Below are 27783 nucleotides of genomic sequence, written 5' to 3'. Positions count from 1 at the left end.
TGACTTGCTGAGTCACTTGCCTCTGTCCCACCTGTTCCTGCCAATCTCCGGGAAGGAGAAATGACACTGGAGAGGCAGAGAGGAGTGACTGCAGAGACAGAGCGGTGGGTGGGCTGGCCCATGGCTGAAGCCTCGGTCCCAGAGCTGAGGGGAGATGCCGAAGCCACACCTTGCCCCAGTGTTCTGGAACTGGAGGAGCTCCTGAGGGCAGGGAAGATTTCTTGCAGCCATGTGGATGAAGTTTGGCCCAACCTTTACATAGGAGATGCGTGAGTGGTAGCTGGTCGAAGGGGTGTGGGGAAGGGGACAAGGAGAGACAGTTCTTGGGCTCTTTACCAGAGATGGGAGCCGGGTGGAACAAGGAGGAATAGTTCTGCTCTGCACATCCCAGGCCAGGGACTTGCTCCAGGACCCCAGTGTGCTGGGGACAGTGCAGTGATCAGGTGTGACCACCGGGGGAGCAGGGCTTTTGCCTGCCTGGATGATTGGAACTCCCAGAAGATCCTGAAGTCATTCTGATATATCCAGGACAATTGGCGAGTCTCGGGGACAGAGGCCTGGGGAATGGTGCTTCCAGGTATGACATGGGATGGACAGAGAGCTCCCCTTCCTGGTCCCAGCCTCCCTCCTCTGGACACAGAATGGGTGAAAGAGGTGAATCAGGGAAGGTGTCACCCATTACACATTAGCAAATTAGAAACAGGTAGGAGGTAGTGGCCAGGAGAGGCCAGATGTGGGTGGGAAGGCATGGGGCAGGAAAGGAGGGGCAGCTGGATTCCAGGACTGAAGCAATTCTTTCCTTCCTGTCTTGGCCAAGGCAGGAGCAGATGGCCTCAGGAAGCGAAGAGGGTCTAAAGATAACTCCCTATACCACCAACTCTTCCATCAGAAAGCTCTGAGGGTGGGGCTCAAGCTTACTGGGTTCCTTGTGGCTCCCTTTGGGCCTTTATGGCTCTGTCCCTCTGAAGCAGGGGGCCAGGCAAAACCTCCTTCCTGGACCCCATGGCTCAGCCAGCACCCAGCCCTATTCTTCCTCTTCCTAGGGCCACGGCAAATAACCGCTTTGAGTTATGGAAGCTGGGCATTACCCACGTGCTGAACGCAGCCCACGGGGGACTCTACTGTCAGGGTGGCCCTGATTTCTACGGCAGCAGTGTGAGCTACCTGGGGGTACCAGCCCACGACCTCCCCAGTTTCGACATCAGTGCCTACTTCTCCTCCGCAGCCGACTTCATCCACCGTGCCCTCAGCACACCTGGGGGTAGGACTTGGGTCTGAACCCATATCCCATCCTGCTCACTCATGGGGGGCGATGTCCAGTTTCCCCTCAAATATCAGTGCCCTCCCATCTTTAGTTTTTAAAAAGACTTCAGGTTTGTAAAAATCCTCTGCTCAGTGCTCCAGCAATTTATCCAACCTTGTTGCTTCAACAGACAGGAAAACTGAGGCCTAGAATCCAAAGTCATGTCACGAGTTAGGAGCAGTCCCGGGATTGGAAGCCAAGTCTCCCAAACAGCAAAAGTTCTTTCTCTCCATCATTCAGCCTTGAGAAATTGCCATTTAGTACCTAGATGTCTGGTTTCCACCCCAAAGTATTTTCAAATGGAAAAATAAGACAAAACAAAACAACAACAACAAAAAAAACCGCCTTCTACTCCCCAGGGTAGAACAGAGGAGCCTGGGGAAGCTGGAGCCCCTGCTCTGTGTGCATCCTGGGTGAGAGTCATGCCCCTTCCTCCCTGCCCCTGGGTTAGCCAGTGTCTCTCTCTGGACTTCAATTTCTTGTCTACCTGACAGGAAAGACAAGACTATGGCTCATGGCACTTTTTAATATCCAGAGCGCTTTGACATTCATTTGTTCATCATCTATTTATTTACCCGCTGTTTATTATCTTTTCTGTGCCAGGCGCTGAGCTAGATACTGAATCCACACTTAGACAAGGCAGAGTCCCTGCTCTTATGGCTCTTGTTGTCATGTGTTTCATGGAAAGACAATCATAATTATGAGTACTATTCAAATGAGTGGGTAAATGTGAAGAGCTCTAGGAGAACAGGAACAGGGCAAGGGTGCTTGATCCAGGGGACCAGGGAAGTGAGGGGCCCACCCTCTACAAAGTATTCACTGGGCCACAGGCAAAAAGGATGAGCTGCTCTGTGATTCAAGTGATACCATGAGTGACCAGGAAAGACTATACAAGGAAACCATGTCTTAGCTGAAACTGGACAGATGAGTAATAGACATTAGTCAGACGAAGAGCAGAAGAAGTTTTACAGGTGGTTGGAATAGCATGTGCTAAGGCTGGAGGCCAGAGCCCCGAACAGCTTCAAGGAACTGCAAGTGAGTTCCTCAGGGTGAAGGTCAGGGTTAGGCAGGCTGAGATGAAGCTGTAGGGTCTGCAGGGGCCAGCTCACAGAAGGTCTTGTAAGCCACGTTAAGGAGTTTGGACCCTATCCCAAGGGTAGGCTAAATAGGTGTTGGTATACCCATCTGACAGATCAGGAAACAGAACCATAAAGGCTGAACAGTTTGCCCGGGGTTACAGAGTATACCCATGGCAGAGCAGGGAAAGGCACGTGGGTCCCTACCCCTGCCCCGGGCGGGCCAGCAGGTGGGAAAGGGTCTTTCACCAGGATGTTTTCCTCAGCCAAGGTCCTGGTGCACTGTGTGGTAGGGGTGAGCCGCTCTGCCACGCTGGTCCTGGCCTATCTCATGCTGCACCATCAGCTGTCCCTGCGCCAGGCCGTGATTACCGTGAGGCAACACCGGTGGGTCTTCCCCAACCGAGGCTTCCTCCACCAGCTCTGTCAGCTCGACCAGCGGCTGCGGGGCGCAGGCCGGAACTGAGGGGCCAGGTGAGGGCTGGGCAGGGCACGAGGGGTGAGGGGCAAGGCTGGGTGCCGTGAGAAGTGAGAGGTCAGGTAAGGGCTGCACAGGGAATGAGGCAGGGAAGACCAATGAGGGCTGGCAGGGGACACGGAATGGGACCAGCTCAGAGGTGGGTTGTCAGGGTTGTGTGTGGCCAGAAGTGAGGGTTGAAAGGGGCCTGGCCCACTCCTCAAGCTGCTGGGCTCCCTCACCAGCCCAGGGCCTCAATAGGGCCTGGCAGAGGCAAACTTTCAGAAGAACCCGCTCTCCCCAGCCCATCCATATTCTTCAGACCCCAGAGAGGATGGAAAGGCCATGGAGGAAAGAGGTGGAAAGCATAAAATGGAAGCAGTGAGGCCTTCTTACCAGGTCCTGAGGCCCTGTCCCCCTTCCTTGGCTAAAAGCCTATGTGAGCTCACCTGAACCCCACCACGGTAGCAGCACAGCCAGTCCTGACACCTGGGGGCCGTCTGGGCCTTCCCACAGCTCTGCGTCCCTTCCCCTCAGGTCTGGACCCCAGCTACAGCTGCAGCTGTCACTCCAGGCTTAGTTATTTTCAGGTCAGCCCTGCGTCTCCTTCTCACAATGGAAAAGGAGAACAGGGGCTCCTGCCACCAGCCATGGCCCCCTCACATGAGCCGTGCTTGATACCCAGTTCTCCTGTCACCATGCCATTCCATTCCCTGCCTTGGACCCAGCACCCTTCTCTCTATCTGCACCCCCTGCCCCCCCGGACAGTCTGATCTCAGAGATCCACAGAAGGAGCCTCCCTAACTTTGCTCCCTCTCTGGTTGCGGGGCATCCCTGTGGGACATAGAGGTCTTCTGGAAGTCTATCCAGCTCCTTTCTCCTTCCGTTTACCCCCTGCCCTGCTGCTCTGCGGCAGTGTCCACAGCCCTTCTTCTCCCACCACTCCCCGGCCGGATCTGTTCCTGTCTGTCTCCAACAGCCCACCTTCCTCACATTCACATCCCCCCAGAGGGCCATCGGCTAGGGAGTTAAGCCCCAGGGCTGCTTTCCACTGGCCCTAGCCCACCTCTAACCCCTACCCATGCTGCTCCTTCCCTCACCTCTCCTCAGCCCTGACTTGGGCTGTGTGCCCCAGCACCCCCTGGCTCAGAGGGTCTGCCGGCTAGGGGTGGGTGATTGGCCTAGGTTCTCTTACGAGTTGGAAAAGTGGCAGCTTTCTCCTGCCAAGAGCTTCCCGGGGTGTGGATTGAATTTCCCCTTGCCCAGCCCTCCACCAAAAGCTGTTTTTTTCTATGAATGCATAACCAGAGCCACCAAGGGGGAGCACTTTAGTACCCTGACCCCTTCCTGATGCTGGCAGGAGGGTGAGCATCTTGGGGGTGGGGATTAGGGCAGGACAGAGAGCTAGATTTAGAGTTTGGGGGTGAGTATAATGGAAGAAAATCACGGTTATAGCTGGTTTTGGGATCAGGCCCAGGGCTGAGCTGGGTGGGAAACTGTTGTGGGGAGCTCTGCGGGTATGGGGAGCCAAGAGGGAGACAGGAATGGCATGTTGCCATCCTGCTCTCTCCTCTAAACACGTTTCAGGAAACTGGTAGAACAGCAAATCTCTGATTATGCCCAATTGCCCCACTTCCTTGGCCTGGAGCCCTTAAATACCCTGACCTCTGGCCTTAGCATCTTTCCCATCAGGCAGCTGGCTTTGGGGAAATCAGTCAGGCCGCAGCATTGCACAAGTCCTGGAGGTGCCATCCACCAATGCAACTGGAGCCCCCAGGAGTTACGAAGCGTGCAACCTATGTGGTCATACACAGGGACTCTGAAAGATGATGGGGAGAGGTCATTTCTCTCCATGAGCCCTGGCCCCAAACCTGCCTTCTCTCTCTGAGCACCCATACCCACCTGACCTTACACAGAGGGCTCAAGGCAGAGAGGCAGGTTTAGGTGGCAGTTCCTGCCCCTACCCTGACAAGTCCCAGCCAGTCTGGGCCTTGGGTTGCCAGCCTATAACATGGAGCTCATCTCTCCCCCAGAGCTGGTCCTTCCTCCCTGCCACAGGGCTGTGCCACTTTGTTTCCCTGGCACTGGCCCTGTTGGTGCTGCTGGAGGCTCTGGCCCAGGTGGATACCAAGAAGATGGTAAGAAGCCAGCGTGTGGTCCGCCCTAGAGCCTGCTACCCCATCTCCTTCCTCCTGCTGCCTGCACTCCGGGTCGGCTACTGTCTTCAGTCCCCACAGGTGGGAACGGGCTGCCTTCTCAGCCAATCCCTGAGGCTCCTCAGCCAGGACTCCAAGTTCCCTGGGGTGCGAGGATGGGAGGAAAACAGGAGCGGATTCTAAGTGTTCGTGATAGCCCTTGGCCGCAGCTGCGTCCATCAGCTCTCCCCAGGGCTCAGGGAACCCCAGCAGGGGCCGAGCCCTAGCTCCTGGAGTTCAGACTTCAGAGACCCCGTGTAGGTGTGGCTGCAGGAATGCAGAGGTCTCTGTGTCGGTCATCTGGGAGTGTGAGTGGGGAAGAGTATACTGAAGTATATGAGTATATGGGGAGCGTCTCCAGGAAGAGGTTCTTGACAGGAAGCAGGGAGGGTTCTTAACAGGCCCAAATCCAAGGTCCTTAACTGACTCCAGTGGCCTTGAGAGGGACCTAAAAGACCATCTGGTTGGCCTCAAGGGACAGTGAGGTCTGGGTTAGGAAGGCCTTCTAGGGGAGGGAGGAGCCTGGCAGAGGGCACAGTGGCTTCTAGACACACAGCTTCTGACTACAGACCAGGGCAGTTCTAAAGGCCTGCTCTGAACCTCACCTACACCTTTGTAAGTGTATCCCCACTTTCCTCAGCCTGAGTCTTCTAGAGCTGAATCTTGGGCTAGTCCTATAATTCTCAGCTCCCAGCCAAGCACCCAGGGACCTGGATTCTGTTGTTGGCCTTGCTGACAGTTTGCGTGTGGTTTGGGCTAGTCTCTTTTCTGCCCTCCTCCATGGAAGATTCTTCCAGCTCTAACCTGCCCGTGCTTCGCACCACCCTTGAAGGTCAAGGGAGCTTTGAAAATGGCTTCTCGGATCTTCCTTCTCTCTGCCCCACAATCAACATTCGCATACACCCAGACCACAAGCAGACCCCTGCGGGCTGCCTCCACCCCCGGCAAGGCCAGGTGCCTGGCTGGGCTTGGCACTGACCATGCCAGGGACCAGTGGGTGAGTTGGGAGTGTCAGGGGGAGGCCAGAAGAGGGGAGCAGCACATCATGCTTTATAATTAAACTCAAATCAAAAAATAGAAACAGCATCAAGTGTGCGGAGACAGGGAGCTGGAAGCAGACAGCACAAAGTGCCCGTCAGAGAAGACCACAGCCTGGGCCAGATACCCCCACAGGTGGGTGAGGGCCCCTATTTCAGGGGGGTCACGGAGCATGCTGGGTCATGAGGGCCAGGGCACCTGGGCCTGTGTGTGTTGTGGAGGGACTGGGTTAGATTGGAGGACAGACTGGGTTAGAGACAGAGCACAGACAAAGCAGAGTCAGAAAGACATGGTCTTGAATCCTTGATCCCATGTTAATTGGCTGTGTGACCTTGAACATATTGCTTAATCTCTCTGAGCCTCAGTTTCCTCATCTGTAAAATAGGGATGATAATATTATCTGCTTCATAAGGGTACTGTGAGGATCCAATGAGAAAATGTAAGCATTTAGCTCTGTCTGATACATAGTACATCCTTAGTAAGTGGCAAATATAATTACAATTATTGCTGGACAGAGAAAGAAACCTCAAGAAACACAAAGAGATGGAGACTAAGCCTCACTGCCCTGCGGGGAGGTTACCCTCCAGCCAGGATATGGCTGAGGCTTGAAAGGATAAGAGTAATAATAATAGTAATGATAATATTAAGATGCATCCTTTGCATCTATCATAAGACAGGCCCTAGGGAAAGGGCCTTATATTTAGTACCTCATAAAATTCTCACAGCAGCCCCATGAAGGAACTGACTCAGCGAAGACCACACAAATACCAGACCTGAGAGCTCTGCCCAGATCTGTCCTCCTCCCGGGCCTGCAAGCTGAGTGCTGAGCCCCACTGGCAGCTCACCGTGGGCTGCCCACCTGCTACCTGCCCCAAGGCGTCCTTCACCAGACTCCTCCTGCGTCCTGCCCTGAGATCCCCTGGCCTCCACTGTCCTGTGGCCACAGTCCCATCTGCTTGGGGGGGGGGGTGGAGGAGGGGGAAGCAGAGAGACTGGGTAGGAGGGAAGGACCAGCGGGAACATCTGGAGCTGAGGAGGTGGATGGCCGCAGCTGCCCCCTTGCCCTGAGGAGGCCTGTGCCTGAGGCCACGGCAATGCCGGGCGGTGTGGCGAGCATGGTGGAAGAGCATGAGTTCCTATGAGAGGCTGCGGAGAGCCACATGGAGAGGAGGAGGGACGCACACAAAGGCAGAAAACAAGCGCCTCAGCTTGTAAACAGCACAAGAGCAGAGAAGCAACTGCCTACGGAGGCAGCCGTTGGGCTTAGGGAGAAGACACAGGAAGGAGGCAGAATGCAGGCTGGAGGGAATGAGGAGAGCCAGGCCTGGCCCGTCCCTACGAAATGTTGGGCCCATGCTTCGCCCACCAACTTGCCTTCCTTGGGTGTGTCTGGAACTTGAAGGATGAGCCCTTGGGCAGGGGGCTGGACCCCAGGGGGATAAAGCAGACAGGTGTGGAGGTACATCCGTGAGCATCAGGTGTGAGGCTCTAGGTGGGACCAGACAAGGAATAGCCCCTAAGGCCAAGGAAAAGGCCCCATTCTCCAGACTTGGATCTAAGGCCCCTCAAAGGTTGAAACATGAACTGTGGCCTAGCAGCCCCCAATTCCTGACCCCTATGCTGTTTCCTTCTCTTCCTGGGAGCCCCCTGGGACCAGCTCTGTCTCAGCCAGAGCCGGGCTGCCTGCTCCCCGGCACAGCTGGGCTGCAACTCACCCACTGGCCACAGGGTGGCGGCCATACCCCACGCCAAGCTCAGAGGCCGGGGTGGGCCTGCCCGCCTTCCCGGAGCTCCATTTCAAGCCCACCTGCGGCTCACTCAGCCCCAGCTTTTGGGTCCACACCAGTGTGGCTGTTGGGTAAGCCTGGGGCCTGGGGCCTTCCCCACCCCCAACACATTATGCTGCTCCCTACCCTGTGGTTACCACAAACCCAGCCGCTGCTCTCGTTCTCAGGTCAGACCCCCCAGGGAATCCTAAATTCAGGCAAGGCCAGGATCTCGCACACGAGACAGACAGGCCATGGCCCAGACAGGAGCAAAGACTTGCTGGAGGCCACAGAATGAGCTATGGCCACGCTCTCCTCCCTCCCTCCGAAGTTCTCTTTCCACCACTTCAGGTAGCCTCCCTTGTCCATGGGGAGTTCCCGGGCCAAGAGCCTTTCGTCCCAAAGACATGCCAAGCAGAGCGGGGCCTGGGGGTTTGGAAGGACTGCACTTCAGTCCACAGTGGCCTAGGTCTGCTCTTAGACCCCACCCCCACCCCCACCCCGGCTCCAAGGGAAGGACCTGGAATTCTAGCCACTTCACAGCATTTGTGTTCCGGGAGGAACCCGCCCTGGCCAGGTTCCGCTTGGGTGCTGAGTCCCGTCCCTGTACCCACTCCCCCATTCCTGGCCCCAGGCCATGCCCTAGGTAGGTGGCAGGCCACTCAGCCTGCCCTGAGAGGTCACAGTGGGGGATGAAGGGGAAAGCTGGGTCTTCACTTCCACCCTGCCCACCAGCTGCCCACTGGGTGAGCTTGGCCAAGCCAGTGGCCTCCTGGGTGCCCATTTCTCTTCCTGGTCCTGTCACTGGCTACCCAAGAGAAAGGATGTTCTTCCCAGTTTGTACCCTCCCTAGTTACTGGTTGAGGGGGCCAGGGACGATTAGCCAAGATAGGCACTCCTTCCCAGCACCGCACCAGCCGAAGGTTCTGGTGCCACTGACTTCCCAGCTCTGCAGGGGCCCGGACACCCCCAGACAGCCGACTCCTGACACAAGCCACCCCACCTGGGTGAGGCCTGACCTGCAGCACTGGCCTGAGTCGTGGGGGTAAGGAGGAAAATCCCAGGGCCTGGAGGTAGACGTGTGACAGCAATGCCAGGCTCCCCCGTGGAGACAGATGGGTTAGTGACCACTCTCTGGAGTCTCCAAAGGTGGCCACTGGAAGGCCTGGAGGCAGAACTGAAGGGGCATAACTGGATTGAAACCCCAGCCTTGCTCCCTATCAGCCACACAGCTTTGGGCGGCGCTTAAAACATTCTGTCTGACCTTCAGCTTCCTCCTATGTAAAATAGGGACCTACCCCAAGTGAGGCCTCAGGCCCTTAAGAGGCATCAGCTTACTCTGTATGGAGATGCTCTCAAATCCATTTCATGGCCCAGGACCCCTCATTCTTGAGATGGGCTCTGCCCTTCAAGCACCCGAAACTGTGAGGGACCAGGGACCTGGGGACCAGCCCTGGAAGTAGCAGAGGAGGGGACTTGAGATGAACTGCCAGGTTGTGGGGCCTTCCTAGGTGCACTCTGTGGTCCCCATCCCTACAAAGTCCCAAGTACCAGTGACTTAAGGAAGGTGGGGTGTCTGTACTGACTAGTTGCTACAGACAGGGAACTCCAAGGGCCCCTTGGCCAAAGCTTCTAACATCTGGGACCTCTGGAAAGGGCAGGAGAGACCTTCCCAGCTCCACAGCAGTGACAAGGAATTGATTCCCTTGTTCCCTGGGAAAAGGATCTAGGCCTCAGCCCCAGCTGAGCTGGTTAATAATCTCATCCAAAATAGTTGAGGCCCTTCCTGCTGCATCCTGGTGGCCCCTGGGCACTGCACCATACCTGCCCTGCCCCCCCATCAGCTGGACCCACTGGTGGGGATCCTGCCCCCAAGCACCATAGTGTCCATTCTGTTTCAGGATGGACTCGCTGCAGAAGCAGGATCTCCGGAGGCCCAAGATCCATGGGGCAGTCCGGGGGTCCCCCTACCAGCCGCCCACACTGGCCTACCTCCAACGCTTGCTGTGGGTCCGTCGGGCCGCCATGCTGAGCCATGTCAATGAGGTCTGGCCTAACCTCTTCCTAGGAGATGCGTAAGTACAAGGGGACAGAAGGCGAGCCTCTCCCAGAGTCCTGCAGGGGCAGAGGTGGCACCCTCTTGGCCTCCCACCATCTCTTTCCACACGATCCTATCCTCTTATGTTATTAATTTTAACCGCGGAAACAGAACACACATAAGAAAAGTGCACACAGCACATATGAACGGTTTCCCCATCCACGTCAAGAAACAGGACGTTCCTTACGCCCCAGAAGTGACTGACCCTTCTCAACATAACCCCTTCCCCTGTAGATAATTCCTAAGTGTTGGAATAATTATCTCCTTGCTTTTCTTTATAGTTTTAACATCTATGTACCTAACAATATAGTTAGTTTTGCTTGTCTTTTAAAGTTATATGAATGGAATCATATTGTGTGCATTTTGTGCCTGGCGTTATTTGCTCAATATTGTCAGATTCACCCATGTTCTACGCAACTGCCACTCACTCACTTTTCATTGCTGTATACTATTCATTTGTGTGAATATACTGCAGTTTATCTGTTTGATTGTATATGGACATCTGAGTTGTTTTGACTTTTTGGCTATTGTGAACAGTGATCCTAGAAACAGTCTAGTACATGGGTCCTGGGAACACATACACACACAAGCTTCTCTTGGGTGTACAGTTATAAAGAAAGTAGAATTGTGAGTCATTTTCCCAAAAGTTTTCCTAAAGTTTGAAACATATGGATCAATATATGTGGATTTTAGAAATTTTCCATAATATTTAGAAAATATGATTCAACATCTTGCTAATAATATGGCAAATATGCTATCCCCCCACCAGATAACCAGCAATAAAATCCTCGTTGACTTTTAAAAAAATGCATACACACATATGTACATAAAGGCCTTTTCACATCTTTTTTTACAAAAATGATACCTCTTTCTAGTCCCATTTTGCAACCTACTTTATGTAGAAAGCTTTTTAAATGGAACCACATAACATCTTTTGAAAACATTTTTAAACAAGGTTCTATATTGTATCCTGCATTTTTCACAGGTTCTCAATATAGCACAGACACCTTTCCTCCTTTACCTGCAGCTACAACATTTTGGGGGTTGCACAGTATTTCATTTAGCTATACCATACTCAGTCTCCTGTTATAGGATATTTAGTGATTTTTTCCAATTTTTCACTATCTTGAATGTCATTAGATCCACTTTATATACATCTGTGGGCACATTTTGGATTTTTTTAAGTTCCTAGAAGGGAACTTGCTGAAGCAAAACATGTATATATTTTGTATATTTTTAAGGCTTTTGATGCATGTGGCCAGACTGCCCTTGGCCGGAGTGAAAGGGAATCTTGAACTGCAACTAGAGGAGCCCCTTCACTCAGGCCTATTCACTCTTTCCAGTCTCACACTTGGAGGGGGATGGCAGAGGAGGAAAGGGGATAAGTTCCAGCCCAGCCAGAGGGGCCCCAATGAGACCTGCTCCACCTCTCAACTACCCCATGCCTTCCCTCCAGGTATGCAGCCCGGGACAAGAGCAAGCTGACCCAGCTGGGCATCACCCATGTTGTGAACGTTGCTGCGGGCAAGTTTCAAGTGGACACAGGTGCCAGGTTTTACCGTGGAATGCCCTTAGAGTACTATGGCATTGAGGCTGATGACAACCCCTTCTTTGACCTCAGTGTCTACTTTCTACCTGTTGCTCGATACATCCAAACTGCCCTCAGTGTTCCCCAAGGTGAGCTGCTGGGGAAGGCACTAGGGTCGTGGGTGGGGGTTGGTGGGGTGAGATCTGGGGCACTTTTTGCAGTAGCACAGGTGGGTTGGGTGTCCGGAGTCACAGACCTCTTCAGCAACCTTCCCACCCCATGGAGCAATGAGCTACTACCATTTAGTGAGTGTCCCCTTCGGGGGACCAACAATCAGACATCGTTAAGGTCTGATGTGGTTGTCAGTGTGACCATATCCCCCAGGAATTGTGTTGGACAGAAGGTACAGGACCTAGCAAAGGCTGAGAAGGCCCTTCTAAGATGAGGCCTTGGCATAGGGCTGCAGGGACGGGGAAGGGGCAGAACTGGGGGGAAAGGGAGGTAGGTGGACACCCCCTGTCATCTGCCACAAATCCAGGGGACTCCAGAAATCCTATACCCCCTCTCACCCTGCCAGAGTTGCAAAGGATGCCAGAGGAAGCACCTTGGACCTGGAAAAGGGAATCCCAGCTGTTAACCTTAGCTGGGCCACTAACTTGCTGTGCGACCTTGAGCCAGTCCCTTTCCCTCTCTGTGCCTCAGCTGCCCCATCTGAGTGTGAGAACATTGTCAGTACGCCAGGGTGCTGTGACAGGTGGGCTGAAGGATGGCCAGAAGGATCTCCAATTCCCAGTGGGGTGGTCAGTGCGAGGGCAGGTAGCTGACACCAGGTTGGGTCTTCCCACAGGCCGTGTGCTGGTACACTGTGCTATGGGGGTGAGCCGCTCTGCTACGGTTGTCCTGGCCTTCCTCATGATCTGCGAGAACATGACCCTGGTGGAGGCCATCCAGACGGTGCAGGCCCACCGTGATATCTGCCCCAACTCGGGCTTCCTCCGGCAGCTCCAGGTTCTGGACAACCGACTGGGGCGGGAGACGGGGCGGCTCTGACTTGGTGAGCAGCCGAGCCGGGAACCCTGACCCTCTGGCCAGCATGGCCCAGCCCAGCCAGCCTGGCCCTGGGGACAGCAGCCTCTGCTGTTTCCAATGACCCTGAGGCATCAATAGCAAGTGGGGGCTTAGCTGAGGCAGAAGCAGGGAGAATTGAGTGGTGATCTTTAGCAGGTGGATTTCCCTGACCCAATCCAGAGATTCTTTATACAAGAGAGTTCAGTCTGTCTCTATAATAAAAGGTTCATCATAATAAAGACAGGAGATCTTCTGGTGGTTTGTGGGGTGGTGTCTTACTCCCAGGATGGTCACGAGGGTCCAGAAGGCTTGCCAGCTCTGAGTCAGCATGATGGCAGCCTACAGAAAGAATCTGAGTCCATATCAAGTCTCCGTGAAGACAGAGGGCAGGTGAGGATTAATCAGTGGTATCTGCCTCGGGTGCAAAAGGGAGGAGTGAGGGTACACATCCTGAACCTAGCTGTCCCTTTTCTCATCTTGTCCTCCCTCATACCTTCACCCAAGAGCTGGGTTGTCGGAATCAAGACCAATGTTCAATGCGTCAGCATCCCTTCCATGCCCACCCTAGCAAAAAGCGATCGTCAAAAACTTGCTGTGCAAGTAGCATCTCTTGAATCTTTTCATCTACGCTGTACTTTCAAAAGGACTGACTCAAACGAGAGGAATCTGGAAAACACAAGCATTAACCGAGAGGATAGGGTCTGGGGAGGAGACAGCCCAGAAATCCCAGGCGAAGGATGGTTATATGATGGAGCAAAAGATTTCGTTCTGAGTTTCTTCGTATTTATGCCCTAATAAAACAATGTGAAAAGCCCCCAGGTTCCTCAGGGTTCTGGCCGCTGCCTCTTCTCTCCTGCAGAGTTCCCACCCTGCTGCGGGGGTCCCATCACCCCCACAGCCTCAGTTCACATCTCCAGGCTGATGACTCCTAGACCCCCCACGGCAGCCCAGTTCTCTCCCCTGAGCTTCAAACCTCTGTATCCAATTGCCCACCTCTATTTGAATATTGCACTTGAATTTCATACTCAGCTGCGCTTTTCCTCAGCCCCTCCCCACCGGCTGAATTCTTCCTACTTCTTCATTTGAGTGAAGAGTTCTGACAGTCATTATTGCTCAAGTCAGTGATGGGTGTTATCTTGGACTCCTGCCTCTCAGACAATTAGCCTGTGATTCTACCTCCTCAGTACCACTCAGATCTGCTCACTTAGCTTCATCTTTGTTGTGAGTACCCAAGTTCGAGGCACCCTCACCTCTCCCCTGGACCCTGGATCACCAGTAGCAGCCCACTATTAATCTCTCTGCCTCCAGCCTTGCCCATCCAAGTCTCCACGCAGACATCTTACTAAAATGGAGATCTGATCACATCACTATTCTGCTTACAACCCCCTAAGTACAAACAACTTGATGAAGTATAAAGATGCTTCATTATCTGAGAACCTTCCTGTATCTCTAGCCTTATCTCCTATAAATCTGTTCCATACACACCATGTAATTAAGAAATGGTAAATTCCCTTGCAGTTTCCAGAATGCACCATGTTCTCTTACCTCTGGTACTTTGCACATACTTCAGATCGTACGACCTGAATGTACCACCCTCAGCCATTCTCACCGGGGTCTCTGAGTTTCAGTTTAGCTCTTCTGGACCCTCTAAACCTGAGAGAAGGGCTCATCCTTGGGCTGCCAAAATGTCCATCCACCTTTTGTGATGTCACCCATCACTCTGAATCATAATTTACTGGTGCCTCGTCATTCTCTTTCAAGTGGCTGTCTCTGATCAGGCTACTCATGGTCTCAAGGTTCCCGTGGCTCCCACACTCTGACTATAATCCCGTCCTCAGGTGGAGCTCTGTGGTCATGCGGACCACAACTACATGTTGTCCCCACAGCCACCAGGCCTTCTCTATAGAGGTCGCCAGGGGGAGTGAATCATCGCTGGCCCCAGGAGTGGGCCTGCCTCCAGAGGGCCCCACCTCTTCCCTGAGCTCCACCTGCATACTCACCCCTTGAGCACCCCGACACCTTCTTCCCAGCACATCTCATTCTCCTTTGGCCACCTTTGACACTTCCTCCTCACTCCCCCCCCAGCGCTGTCTGGGGCCAGCTCTGCCTTCTGCGCAGAGGGGTCCTTGCCCTTCTCTGCCATCGGGTCTATTTCCAGAGGGCAGGTGCTTTCCCTTTGCACCAACCAAAAAAGGTGCCTCCAGGAGCCTGGGTGGCTCAGTTGGTGAAGCGTCTGCCTTCAGCTCAGGTCATGATCCCAGGGTCCTGGGATTGAGCCCTGCATAGGGCTCCCTGCTGAGCGGGGAGCCTGCTTTGCCCTCTCCCTCTGCCCCACCCCACCCCGCTCCTGCTTACTCTCACTCTCTAGTGCTCTCTCTCTCTCTCAAATAAATAAATTAAATTTTTTTAAAAAGTGCCTTCTTGGAGCAAATCAGCCTTTCAGGCTTATCACTGCTGGGCTTGGTTGAGGAAAAGGTGTCCCTTTCTCCCAAGCAGACGCAGCTCCAAGCTGGGGTGCCCCTCTGAGTGAGTTGAGCACAAGTTGTGCTTAGCCCCCATTCCTCCTTCTGCAATTCATAAACTGCACAAACATAACCTGCCTTGTCTGATCCGTAGGGATGAACATGCCCGTTTTATCATTGAATGACCCAAGGCTCAGAGAAGATAAAATGAGGATGGAATGTGCCCCGGGGATGAAGAATCTCTGGGCTCTGGCCTCAAAAGGCCAGTACTGCCCAGCCAGCTTCCTGCTCTCCTCCCTATAGCCCTTGGTCCTAATCCCAGCTGGTTGTCAGCTACCTGAGGTGCTCTCTGAGCCTTTTCCAAAGGGTAAACATACATCCTAGCTGGAGGATTGCAGAAGCGCTGGTGCTGCGGCTCCCAAGCAGGCAGGGCCCCTCTCCAATCTGGGGATGGAAAACTGTTCTCAGGTCATCCTCAGGTTGGTGGCGCCTATTCTCCAGAATAGACAAAGCTAGTCCCTGCTCAACACACCCATCTGCCCACCCCCAATTCCTGTGGATGCCCCTGTGCCTGACAATTCAGCCCTTGTTGCTATTTCTCGCTCATGCACCGTCAGCGGGACCCAAAATAGTGGTTCCAGCAGTCAGTCTCTAAATCAACATCCAGGTCTATGAGTGTGGGCAGCCTGTCCCTGCTGGCTGGGCTGGGAGTGCCCAGAATCTAGGACAGAGCCACACCCTGGGGCTTGGGTTTCAGCAAGTCACCTTGGAGCTTTGAGGTTTGGGCTCAGAATCTGAGGCTGCAGGGAGAAAAGGGAGGGAAGCCCTGAGGAGGCACGTGGTAGGAAGGCCAAACATTCCCCAGAGCATCTGAGGAAACAGAGGTTGAGCTCGAGATTGGCATCTCCATCAGGAAGACTTCCTGCCTGCCATGCTTCTCCTGGGAAGTCTGCGATGATGCATCTGCTCCCCCTTCTTCTCTAGAACAGCCTCATGATAGAAGTGGGGGTATTATTAAGAGAATGACCTTGGAGCCAGATTACCTGGGTTCAAATCTTACCTCTGCCCTTTAGCTGAGGTGTGTGACCTCAGTGCATCTCTCCATAACCCAGTTTTCTCATCTGTAACGTGAGAGTCATGACAGGATTGTTGTAAGGATTACATGCGGAATATAGGAAGTGCTTTATGCAACATGTGGAGAGCTTCCCAAAAGGAGAACTGTGATTATTGTCACAGTACATAGTCCATGGGCCCCTGGCTGAAAGTCGGCTGTGTTCTCAGAGTGTTGAACAAATGATTAAAAATGAACTGACCTAAATGCAACACTGTATTTAGGATTAGATCCTGGAACAGAAGGGTATAAGTAGAAAAACTGGTGAAATCTGAAAAGTTTGTGTTTTAGTTAATAGTGTGACACCAATTTTGATCTCTTTGATAAATAGGTCATGGTTATGTAAGAGGCTAACGTGAGCGGCAGCTGGGTGGTGGGTATACAAGAAATGTCTCTATTAGCTTTATAACTGTAAATATAAAATTATTTCAAAATAAAAAGTTAGAGAAACTTGCTGACAATTATGGACTGCTTTGCATATGCCAAGCACTATGCTAAGTGCTTTAGATACATCATTTTCCCCCCAGTTTTATTTCTTTAGGAAAAAAAACACAAATCAAATATAGCAAAATATTAAGATTTGACCATATTGAGTTGTGGGAATATAGGTGCTTGTTACATCTTTTCTTTTGTATTCTTTTGCTTTCTTTCTTTTTTTAAAGATTTATATATTTAGTTGAGAGAAAAAGCATGAGAACAGGGCAAAGGGGCAAAGGAAGAGGGAGAGAGAGAGAAAGGATCTCAAGTAGACTCCCCACTGAGCACAGACCCTGATGCAGGGCTTGATCTTATGACCCTGAGATCATGACCTGAGCCGAAACCAAGAGTTGGACACCCAGGTGACTGAGCCACCCAGGTGCCTCTTCTTAAAATATTTCCTAATTTAAAAAGTCAAAAATAAACTGACTATCTTTTAAAATTAGAAACATCCTATTCTATATATTCAGGTTTTGAAACCCATATCAAATGGATTTTAGAAAGAATTCTGAATTTATTTTTTTATTTTATTTTTTTTAAAGATTTTATTTATCTATTTAATTGACAGAGAGAGAGAGAGAGGGACAGCTAGAGAGGGAACACAAGCAGGGGGAGTGGGAGAGGGAGAAGCAGGCTCTCCACTGAGCAGGGAGCCCGATGCGGGGCTCGATCCCAGGACCCTGGGATCATGACCTCAGCTGAAGGCAGTTGCCCAACCAACTGAGCCACCCAGGTGCCCCAGAATTCTGAATTTAAATGGTACCATTATAATGGCTTCAGGCCTAAAATATTCATATGTTATCCTTTTAAAACCTTCAAGAGGCTTTATTATGGATAATTTTGTTTTAAGAAAAAGGTGATTATGACCTGGTTTATAGTATATAGTGTTTAGATGAAATAAGTGTGATCAAAGAGGAGCTAAGTCATTAAGCCAAACTATATATTATTTCATCCCATCCTCACATCCTCACGACCCTATGGGGTAAGTTCCTGACATCACCCCCATTTTATAGATGAGAACATAAGTGTAGAGAGGTTAGGCCAGAGAGCCCCTAACTTTAACTGAGAGTTTATTATGTACCAGGGCCCTAGTCAGGGTAGGCTAATGGCTCCGACAAGCAAAGTTTATTTCTCCCTCACAACACAGGTTGGTGGGGGCATGGAGGGTAGGGGGAGCAAGGGCGTGGAGAATGTAGAGGCCAGATCTATCATGTCCCCTCCAGTTCTATGAGCAGAACTCAGTCACATGGTCAAACCCAGCTGCAGAGGAGGCTGGGAAATGTAGTCCATCAGAGTGCCCAAGAGGAAGAAGAAACTGCGGGTATTGGTGATCATGAATAGGCTTTTATGCAGCAGTTGTTGATGAGACATATGTAATTATTTAATTCTCATTGGCCATAAGAGGTTGATACTATTGCCTTATTCCCATCTTACGGTTGTGAAAACTGAGACTCAAAGAGTTTAAGTAAGCTTTCTCTTTTTTTTTTTTAAAGATTTTATTTATTTATTTGACAGAGAGAGACACAGCGAGAGAGGGAACACAAGCAGGGGGAGTGGGAGAGGGAGAAGCAGGCTTCCCACCGAGCAGGGAGCCCGATGCGGGGCTCAATCCCAGGACCCTGTGATCACCACCTGAGCCGAAGGCAGATGCCCAACAACTGAGCCGCCCAGGCACCCCCCCTTTTTCTTCTTCTTCTTCTTCTTTTTTTAAGATTTTATTTATCTGTTTGACAGAGAGAGACACAGTGAGAGAGGGAACACAAGCAGGGGAAGTGGGAGAGGGAGAAGCAGGCTTCCTGCTGAGCAGGGAGCCTGATGCGGGACTCGATCCTGGGACTCCAGGATCATGACCTGAGCCGAAGGCAGACGCTTAACGACTGAGCCACCCAGGCGCCCTAAGTAAGCTTTCTCAAGGTCACTTAGCTAGTAGTGGTAGAATCATAACACACTTCCTGAACCTTCTTCATTCTGGGTTGGCCTTAGTTACTTGCTTGCCAATAGAATTTGGAGCAGAAGTGGCATTCTGGGACTTCCGAAGCTAGTCAGAAGATGTCTTATAATTTCTGCCTGGGTCCCTGGGAACACTCTGGGAGCCCTGAACCACCATACACAAAGTCCTACTGCCCTAAGACCACCATGCTAGAGAGGCCATGAGTCAACAAACTGGTCAACAGTCTCAGCTGAGTCTAGCCTTCCAGCCTCCCTTCCAAGGCAACTAGAGATTTAAATGAATCCATCTTGGACTCTCCAGACCAACATGTCTGGCAGCTAAGTACCACTGAATGACCTCCATCAATGCCACATGAAACAGAATAGTCCATCCAAGCCTGCCTGAATTAAGGACCCATAAAATCATGTGATATAAGGAAATGCTAAATTTTGGGTTAGGTAGTTTATTATGTATGAATCCATAACCAACACAGCAGCAGAGCCAGGTCTGACCGAAAGCCCTGGCTTTCAAACACCCATGTAGCCTCCGGAGGAATGGGTGAATGAGGAAGGGACAGAGCAGCCACATCTGTCCACTCCACTGCTGACAGAGTGCATGAAGATGAGCTCCCACATCTCCAGAGGAATACGGAGGACAATACTCCAGATTGGAAGGTAGGGGCTCCAGGGCAGTATTGGTGGCAAAGACCCCGAGGTGGGCAGGGTGGAGAGGCTGCCAGAAAGGGCATATCCCCCTCCTCACCTCTCTCTGTTCTAAGCTCCAACCAGTCGACCTTCCAGGCCAAGACTGCCGCTGAGCAGTCCGAGACTTCCTGGCTACCAGGGGCCCCTGTGGATCTGCTGGCCTCCAGCTCCCTGGTCTTGACAGCTGCCTGCTCCATTGCCTCCCCCATGGGGGGTGGAGGGTGGGGGTGGGGAGGGCAGCCCCAGTATGGGCTCTACAGCCACTGGGGCCTTGGGAAAATACCCACCCCATCCCTACCCAGGTACTGCCCTCGGGCCAGCTCGCTGGGAGGAGGGACTAGCTCCCAGTACTCTCACTTTCCTCAGCTCACTCTGCTCTTCCCAGCTTATTCCCCCAGACTTCTGCATTAACGTCCTCATCCATGCCTCCTGAGCCATTTGATGGCTGGTCAGCCTGGTCCTCTCTCCTGGGGGGCTGTTCAAATTTCCCCTCCTCTGAGGTTTCCTACACCCCAGCTGCTACTTTAGAGCCTTTCATCAGCCCATCTGTGTGTCCTCCCTCCCTCAAAACCCTTCCCTTTTCACACCCCTGTACAGGTATTCGGGCTTGGCCTCCTATACCCTCTAGGCCTAAAATGGGGCTCCTGGGACCCACAGCTGGGACCCCAGAAGACTAGCTATCAAGCTTCCCAGGACTCTGGCTCAGTGCTGCTGACTGCTAGGGCTGTCCTGACTTTGGGAATCACTGGGGATGAGGGTTGCTGCTTAGGCTGAGAAAATTCATAAATAATTGAGTCCAGGTTGGTTTTCCCAGGATCATGTGCATGCTTTAAAAGGGGTGCTGGGGAAGGCATTGGTTTTACTGGAATGATGAACTAGCAGACAGGACTACTAAGGGGAACCTTAGGAGAGATGAGGGGATGCTTCTGGTTCCTTTTAGACCACACACCACAGATAAAGACATGCCCTCTGTATCATCCATGCAAGGCCCCCATCAGGCCAATACCAGCATGGATTCCTTGCTCAGGTATTCCTGGTATCACACACTCTCTACCATATGGCTGTGCTGTATAGATGGTTGCATCAGGATGGGCACCTGGGCACTGACTTCTACTTGCTCCCAATATCCTCACCTTTTGGTAAAGAATCTCAGTTATGAGCTGGCTGGCAATGTACCCAGCTAACATAGAACATCTCCCAACCTCCCTTGCTGTAAGTGTGGCCACGTGACTACATCCTGGCCAATAAGATATAAGTGGAATTCATGTGCGGAACTCCCGATAAGTCTCTTTAAAGGGGGAACGGGAGTGCCCTTTGATTTCTCCTCTTCACGGTGCTGCCTGAAGTGGGAAGAGCATTGGCTCATCCTGGACTGCCTCTACTTCCACATTTCCTTTACAAAAGAAAGAAATGCTTGTCCTGTTGAAGTCACTATTTTTCAAGTCTCTGTTACTTGCAGCCAAACCTGGCCTTAACTGTTAAAGCTCCTGACCCACAGGGAGCCAGAGGTCTGTGGGGTGGTCTAATGTGGGAGGCTGCCCCCAGTGGGTGCTCTTTCCTGGACAAGACTGCCGACCCAGTGAGGTCCTCTCCTTTGGAGAGCTTGAGTGTGAGACAGTAGCAGGAGGGGTGGGGAGCAACCCCAAGAGGAGTCAGGAAGCAGAAGCCATAAGGCAGCGGAGTCCCAAAGTAGAGAAGCAGAGGGAGTCAGCTGGTAGCTACAAGAATATCAGAAGCCAAGCGGGGCAAAGCCAAGGCCACTGAAAGCCAGAGCCATGGGATGAGGAGCAGTCTCCACTTGATGAGACCCCATGTTAACCTGGTCACCAGAGTCATGGTATAGCCTGGGGGACATTCCCATTCTTCAGGAGATCCTTGTTTTCAAGTGTGTTCTTTCAATGAATCTCTGAGGTCACTCGATTCTGAATCTAACTTTTGGCCTGAAAGAACCTCATCTATTCATGTCATGAACTTTAATCAGACCACAGGCACGGCCGGACAAGGATGAGTCCTTCTGGCAGGACAATGGGTCAGTGGATTCAGGACTGTCCCAGAAATGACCACCACAGAGGTGCCCGGCCACACCTACCTCACTCTCAATCCAGCTTTGTCCCTTCTGAGAGGTAGCTGTGTGTCTAGCCACAGAGACAGTAACATATATCACTACCACCACCAAGCTGAGCTGCCTGGGGTGGGAAGGGAGTGACAGGAAGAACAGGCACCTTGGATATACATGGACTTGGGTTTTCACTCAGACACTGTCCTTTAACCACCTATGTGAGCCTGAGTAGGTAGCTGACCCCTCTGAACCTCACATTTCTCAAGTGTAAAAATGGGAAGGATAAGAGCATCACACAGGTCTGTGTGAGGATGAAAACCAGCACCTAGAACATAGTAGGTGCTCAACAAAAGCTTGAGTTTCTTTCCTTCCAGGGGGTTGGGAAAGAAGATCTGGATCTCTAACTTTCCTGAACAGGGAGGGTGAGAAGGCTGCTCACACAGACCCCAAGAGACACATAGTCTTTTCCTGAAGCTTCTCAGAACAGCAATGGGGCGCAATGGGGCACAATATGATGGTCACACCCAGCCTGTTTCTAAAAGGCCATCATCTGGATTTACTTTTGCATTCTTTAAAATAAATGCGTATGATTTATAAACTTTTGCCAAGCAGTTTTACATACATAACAGGCTCTGCATTCTATTACAGGTTTCTTAAGTATGGTTGTAAACTTACATTAGGATATTAGGCTGTAATGACAAATGCAGCCCTCTTACATAAAACCCCAATTCTCCAAACAGTAGAATATTTGCTTAATGAAGAGAGTTTTACAGGCTCTCCGGACTCCCGGCTCATCTTTATTCCGGTCTTTAATTTAGAGAAAAAGAGAGAAAAATTAAATGTCACACACACACACACACACACACGCACGCACACACCTCCTCATTTTTTCAACAAAAACTCTGTTGTGGTCTGGCCAAAGTCTATGAGTATTCATGCACACAAACAAACACACACATATACACACACACATTTCTGAAGGAGGCTTATGAGAAAAATCTGGAATGTCCTGGAATTTTGCTTCTTTTCAATTACAGCTCAATAAAAATGTCCTCATAAAAATTCTAGGTAAGCAATCACTTAGCCAGCAGGATGGGGCTGCCCACATCCCAGGGAGCCTGCCTGGTGAGATTGGGGGGTGAAGGACAGGAAGCCAAAGGTGGCCCCTTCACCATCCCTTGCCCCCCATTCTCATACACACATACCACACACACAGTGAATTCCTCTAAGGAACCAGAAACAGCCTATGCTAGGGAGGAGGTGGAGTGAAGCTTTCTTTCTGAAAACCCTGTAAGTCTGTCCAGCCAAGAGACCAGCAGGGACTAAGCCTTATTTGAGGCATAATATTTTGAAAAGTATATGGCTGTGTTTTTCATTGCTCTCTGCCATAGCCAAGTTCCCTAGAAGTAGAAGTATCAGAGAAAATATAGGACACCAGTTAGATTTGAATTTCAGATAACCAACAATTTTTTAGTATAAATATGTCCTAAATATTGCAGAGAACATACTTATGCTAAAAATTTACTTATACATCAGTCAACCCTACCTGGAAGTCATTTTGTCAGTATGGCCCCAGAGAAATGGGAAAGGAAGGCCAAATCCCGTAACAGGAGGCTCAGAGGATGTTCTGGTATGAAAGGAAAAGCAAGTGGATGGTTGAAGAAGAAGACCGAGGAAGGGGAGCTGGTGGTGAGGCCTACAGATGGTAACCTCCATTGTGTAAGATAGTGTGCCAGGGACAGAGTGAAAAGTGGGGCACTTTACTCTTTACCCACTTAGGCATCTGGAAGGAAATCATGTCCAACATCAGTAGCAGCCAAGCTCAAGGGGCTGCACACCATCCAGACCCCCTGCCCACCTTGCCTCTTGCAGTAAACCCTTAGGTACATCCATAATCCCTGTTGGGGAAGAGAGAATTCTGAGGGCTTGAGCTTTTAACTGGGAAGAGACTGAGATTTTATTATTTAGCAAATGAAGTGTCCTGAATTCCCAGCAGGCTGGGCAGTAGGGCTTGTGGGGGAGACTAGATGAGCTAATGGAAAATAAAGGTGCCTCCCTTTCTTTGTACATCCCAGTGAAAGGAAGAGCAGCAACATGAGGGCAGTGACATGATATATCTTGTTGTCACTTTCCCCTCAGTTTCTAAACACCACCTAGCACACAGTAGGTGCTATATGGGGACGGGCAGAGCGAGTGAATTTTCAACCCACTGTAACCCAGATTCCCTGCAGTGATGAGGGTCTCTCTGGGTCTGGGCTGTCCTCTCTCCCCAAGTCTGGCCTCAGGGACACTCTGAGACCATGTGCAGAGACAGATACCAAAGGAGCCAGCTGCTTAGTAAAACATGAACTCCTTTCCTAACTCAATCCATCAGCACCTTGTGCAGGGATAAGTTACATCATCAGGGTCAGAAAGCCTTTATGGAAACAGCAACAATACTAGTTCTATGTTAGGGCCTGTGTTAAACACTTTATATGACTCATTTATTCCTGAACACGAAAACCCCTCAAAGTCAAAGTTATGAGGTGATCCTTTATAATCTACCATCAAAACACATCTAGAGTGTGACTCCCTTCTCACACGCTGCTCCTACCATCCTTTTTTCTTTTTTTTTAAGATTTTTATTTATTTATTTGACAGAGAGAGATGCAGCAAGAGAGGGGACACAAGCAGGGGGAGTGGGAGAGGGAGAAGCAGGCTTCCCGCGGAGCAGGGAGCCCGATGCGGGGCTCGATCCCAGCACCCTGGGATCATGGCCTGAGCTGAAGGCAGGCGCTTAACGACTGAGCCACCCAGGTGCCCCTGCCCCTACCACCCTTGACCAAACCACTGGCATCTCTTGCCTGAACTACCAGAATGGCCCCTCACTGGTTCACCTTTTGTTCCATTCCATTCCCCACATACCAGTCAAAATGTTCTTAAAAATGCAAATTCGATCATGTAAGCATCCTCCCTAGAATAAAATCCAAACTCCTTTAGGCAAACATGGCTGTAGGACCCTGTGGTCAGAGGCGCTCTCAGCTGCTCACACTCTCCCGCTCACTCCCCGTAGGGCAACCACACTGGCCCTCGAATGCGTTAGAGCGGATCACTGCAACACACATGCCAAACTGCATTGGCAAGAATGGACAGCTGTCTGTCTCTCTCTGACGTCACTGTACAGAGGTAGGTGGGCAGTCCAGACAGACCAGGGGACTCGGCCTCAAGAGGTCACAGAAGGACCCAGGTTCCTGCCGCCTCATTGCTCTGTCATCCTTGAGAGTGTTGTCCTCATCTGCTGGGTTGAACACCTCTGTATTCTATGGCTTCCTAGGTGCTTCAGCTTATTTGTTCCCTTAACCCTGCTCACACTCCACACTTAATCCCTTCGTTAACATCTTTTCATGGAAACCATCCCCGATGAATTCTGTCCTTTGTTGGACCCCCGACTGATCAGGTTACACAAGGCATCAAAGTCAATCCCTTCCTAAAACTGAACTCACACTAGTCGATAGGATTGGCTCAAGGTACCTGTCATGACTAAACTATTATGGGTTGGCTAATGCCTGTCATCAAACAAAAATGTCCCTGACAGTATGAGGTAATATTACTCTCAGGGCAACAAGTATTTACTACTGGGTTCACGGATGACCATCGTATGACCACGTGACACTCCCATCCAGCCTTCTTCCCCCAAAGTGCCAAAGTTGGTCCTCTCTGAGCATTTTTACTGGGTCTCCCGGCTCCCCTTGGCCCTTGTGCACCCCATCACAGCCCGCACTCCCTGAGCTGCCAGAGTTCGCTGGGAGCTCTGCTTTTCTACTGGATAGTGAATTCACCCCAGGCAGGGCCTGATTTCCAGCCTCCCTGTTCTGCCACCTGCTTCTAGAACAAAGTCTGGACACAGAGTAGGGTGTCACCTCAGTCAATGTCTACTAAATCCACAGGAAGATTTCGGCTCCCAACAGTTTGTTAATTCCATTCTTTTTGAGGACTTCTTCATCCATCCAGTGAGCACTAACACAATTAACCAGAGTTGAAGGAGAAGGAGAAAAGGAACAGCAATGACTAGTATGTATTGGTTGCTTCTTCCAAGCCAAGAGCTTTACTAGCATTATCTTATTTAATCTGCACAATAACCCTATAGGTAAGGTCCTGTTATGATTTCCAATGCACAGGCTCAGAGAAGCTAGGGGACTTGCACCAGCTCAGAGCTAAGTGGCAGGGGCAGGATTTGAACCCAAGTCCTCCTGTTTTGAAAGCACGCACCCTTCCCTCTTCTGCTCTCCGGCCTCCACACACGAGTAACCACACTGTCAAATCTCATTAGTGTCACTTTGATGCACTATCAGGCCGTGAAGAGGAAACTGCCATCTATCTGTGAAATAAACAAGCCCTGACATGAAGACAGAGGTGCTAATAGAGACACAATTTACCCATTTGCCGAGGTCACTGACAGACTTGAGCAGGGCTCAAATAGCATTTAGCCTCCTGGGAAAGGGAGGAGTTTGGGGGACCCCTGCCGTGGGTCCTAAGGGCTCCAGAGCCCCCCAGCAGGAGGCTGACAGTGGACACTCCCAGTGTTTTGACAGCCAGGGAAACAAACAGAGGTATCGATTTCAGAGACACATCCTCGGCCCTTGGACCTTCTCTCCAAATACAACGTCCTCGCATCACTTGGCTATCAGAGTCAAGAGTGACAGCTTCACAACAGATGTGGCATGGCCAGCCGCCACAAACCCTGGGCAAGCCACAGAAACCTCTAGGGCACCCACAGCACAGGCTTTGGGAACTGGGGACAACTCATGCTGGGAGGAGGGAAGGTCTGTGGTCATCCAACGGGAAGGAGGCAGGCAAGCCCTGGGCAGAGGGACAAATGGAAGTCGCCATTCCATATTCCCATCCGCACACTGACACGGCTCATCATCAGTGATCCAGACCTGGGCTGTCTCGTATGCAAGCCATCAGCCCCATGGGGCTATTGAGCACCTGAAATATGGCCAAATCGAGGCGTGCTGTCAGTGTAAAATGCAGATTTCAAAGGCTTTGTCTGGAAAAAAGAATGTCAGATAGCTCGATGATTTTTCATATTGATTGCATGTTGAAATGATAATATGTGGGGTGTAGTCAGTTAAAGAAAATATTTTAGGGTGCCTGGGTGGCTCAGATGGTTAAGCGTCTGCCTTCAGCTCAGGTCATGATCCCAGGGTCCTGGGATCAAGTCCCGCATCGGCCTCCCTGCTCCTTGGGAGCCTGCTTCTCCCTCTGCCTTTCTCTCTCGCTCTCTCATGAATAAAAAAAAAAAAAAATCAAAAAAAAAAAAAAGAAAATATTTTATTAAAATTAAGTTCACCTGCTTCTTTTTACTCTTTAATGTGGCTACTAGAAAATTTTGAATTGCATACATGGCTCGCGTTTTATTTCTGTTGGAGCACACTGACCTCAAGGATCAAAAATAAAATGCAATCGAATTTAAGGTGAACAAATGTAAATATTTTTATCAAAATGTAAAGTAAGTGAAAACAATAAAAAATTAAAATTGCTTCCATGTATAATTTCAAAAGAGTTCTTTTTCTAAAACATTCAAAGTTTCCATTAAAAACAAAAGGGAATACATACTTATTGAGTATCAAAGTTTTAAATCAAAATTATCTAAATGAACCTGAAAGTCCTCGCTGACTTCCTTGAAAGGTCTTCTAAACTATTTATAAAAATAAAATCATTAAGGGGCGCCTGGGTGGCTCAGTTGGTTAAGCGACTGCCTTAGGCTCAGGTCACGATCCTGGAGTCCCGGGATCGAGTCCCGCATCGGGCTCCCTGCTCGGCGGGGAGCCTGCTTCTGCCTCTGACCCTCCCCCCTCTCATGTGCTCTCTCTGTCTCAAATAAATGAATAAAATCTTAAAAAAAAAAAAATCATTAAGAAAAGAGAAGAAAATCCTTGATGATTCTAGCAGTCAATGTAAAGAATTGGCATTATGCTTCACACTTATTACATCTGGGCCTACCTATGTATACCTGAAAGAATACTCTGAATTGTTTAATACACCAACATCTTCTTCAGCCGTTGTGCAACAGTTTGAATATCACACTGATTCTGGATCCGCTCCAGAACCCCAAAGCAGAACACAGAGAGACCATGGGCGCTCACCACTACCAGCTTTTTGTGCTGGGTGTACGACTGGGTAAGCCGACTAAGACATCTTCTCTCTCACCTAAGCGCTTCCACGGCTCAGATCCTCCCCACACTCCAAGGTGAGCAGTAGCACAACCCACCAGCCTGCATGGAATTCAGACTCAGTTACCTTGTGTTTTGAGGACCCAGCGCAAGAATGGTGTTAATCACAAAAGGGGCTAGAGCTCCACGTCACACACTCGACCAGGACCGAAAGCCAGATCCCAAGTGAAAGAGGCACCTGTGTATTTTTTTTAAGACTTTATTTATTTAGGGGCGCCTGAGTGGCTCAGTCGTTAAGCGTCTGCCTTCGGCTCAGGTCATGATCCCAGGGTCCTGGGATCGAGCCCCGCATCGGG

At 50.9% G+C, this 27783-nt stretch overlaps 2 protein-coding genes across 3 annotated transcripts; both read left to right on the top strand.

The window, feature by feature from the left end:
• Positions 1 to 28: 28 nt before the first annotated feature.
• Positions 29 to 4952, top strand: DUSP13 (dual specificity phosphatase 13). Its single transcript, XM_035022422.1, has 4 exons — positions 29 to 269; positions 1044 to 1261; positions 2646 to 2853; positions 4870 to 4952. The coding sequence occupies exons 1-3, from the start codon at positions 61 to 63 to the stop codon at positions 2843 to 2845; spliced, it is 627 nt and encodes a 208-aa protein (XP_034878313.1). The 5' UTR covers positions 29 to 60; the 3' UTR covers positions 2846 to 2853; positions 4870 to 4952.
• Positions 1180 to 12782, top strand: LOC118021909 (dual specificity protein phosphatase 13). Of its 2 annotated transcripts, XM_035022405.1 has the most exons (7): positions 1180 to 1261; positions 4870 to 5073; positions 5864 to 6028; positions 6110 to 6204; positions 9737 to 9910; positions 11390 to 11610; positions 12309 to 12782. In XM_035022405.1, the coding sequence occupies exons 2-7, from the start codon at positions 4972 to 4974 to the stop codon at positions 12509 to 12511; spliced, it is 960 nt and encodes a 319-aa protein (XP_034878296.1). In that variant the 5' UTR covers positions 1180 to 1261; positions 4870 to 4971; the 3' UTR covers positions 12512 to 12782. The 2 variants fall into 2 exon arrangements, with proteins under 2 accessions (XP_034878296.1, XP_034878304.1); XM_035022413.1 differs by lacking the exon at positions 5864 to 6028.
• The last annotated feature ends 15001 nt before the right edge of the window (positions 12783 to 27783 follow it).

Source organism: Mirounga leonina, unplaced genomic scaffold, assembly GCF_011800145.1.
Source record: "Mirounga leonina isolate KUSES-001 unplaced genomic scaffold, KU_Mleo_1.0 Mir_114, whole genome shotgun sequence".
NCBI lineage: Eukaryota > Metazoa > Chordata > Mammalia > Carnivora > Phocidae > Mirounga > Mirounga leonina.
This window is presented reverse-complemented; position numbering and strand designations above follow the sequence as displayed.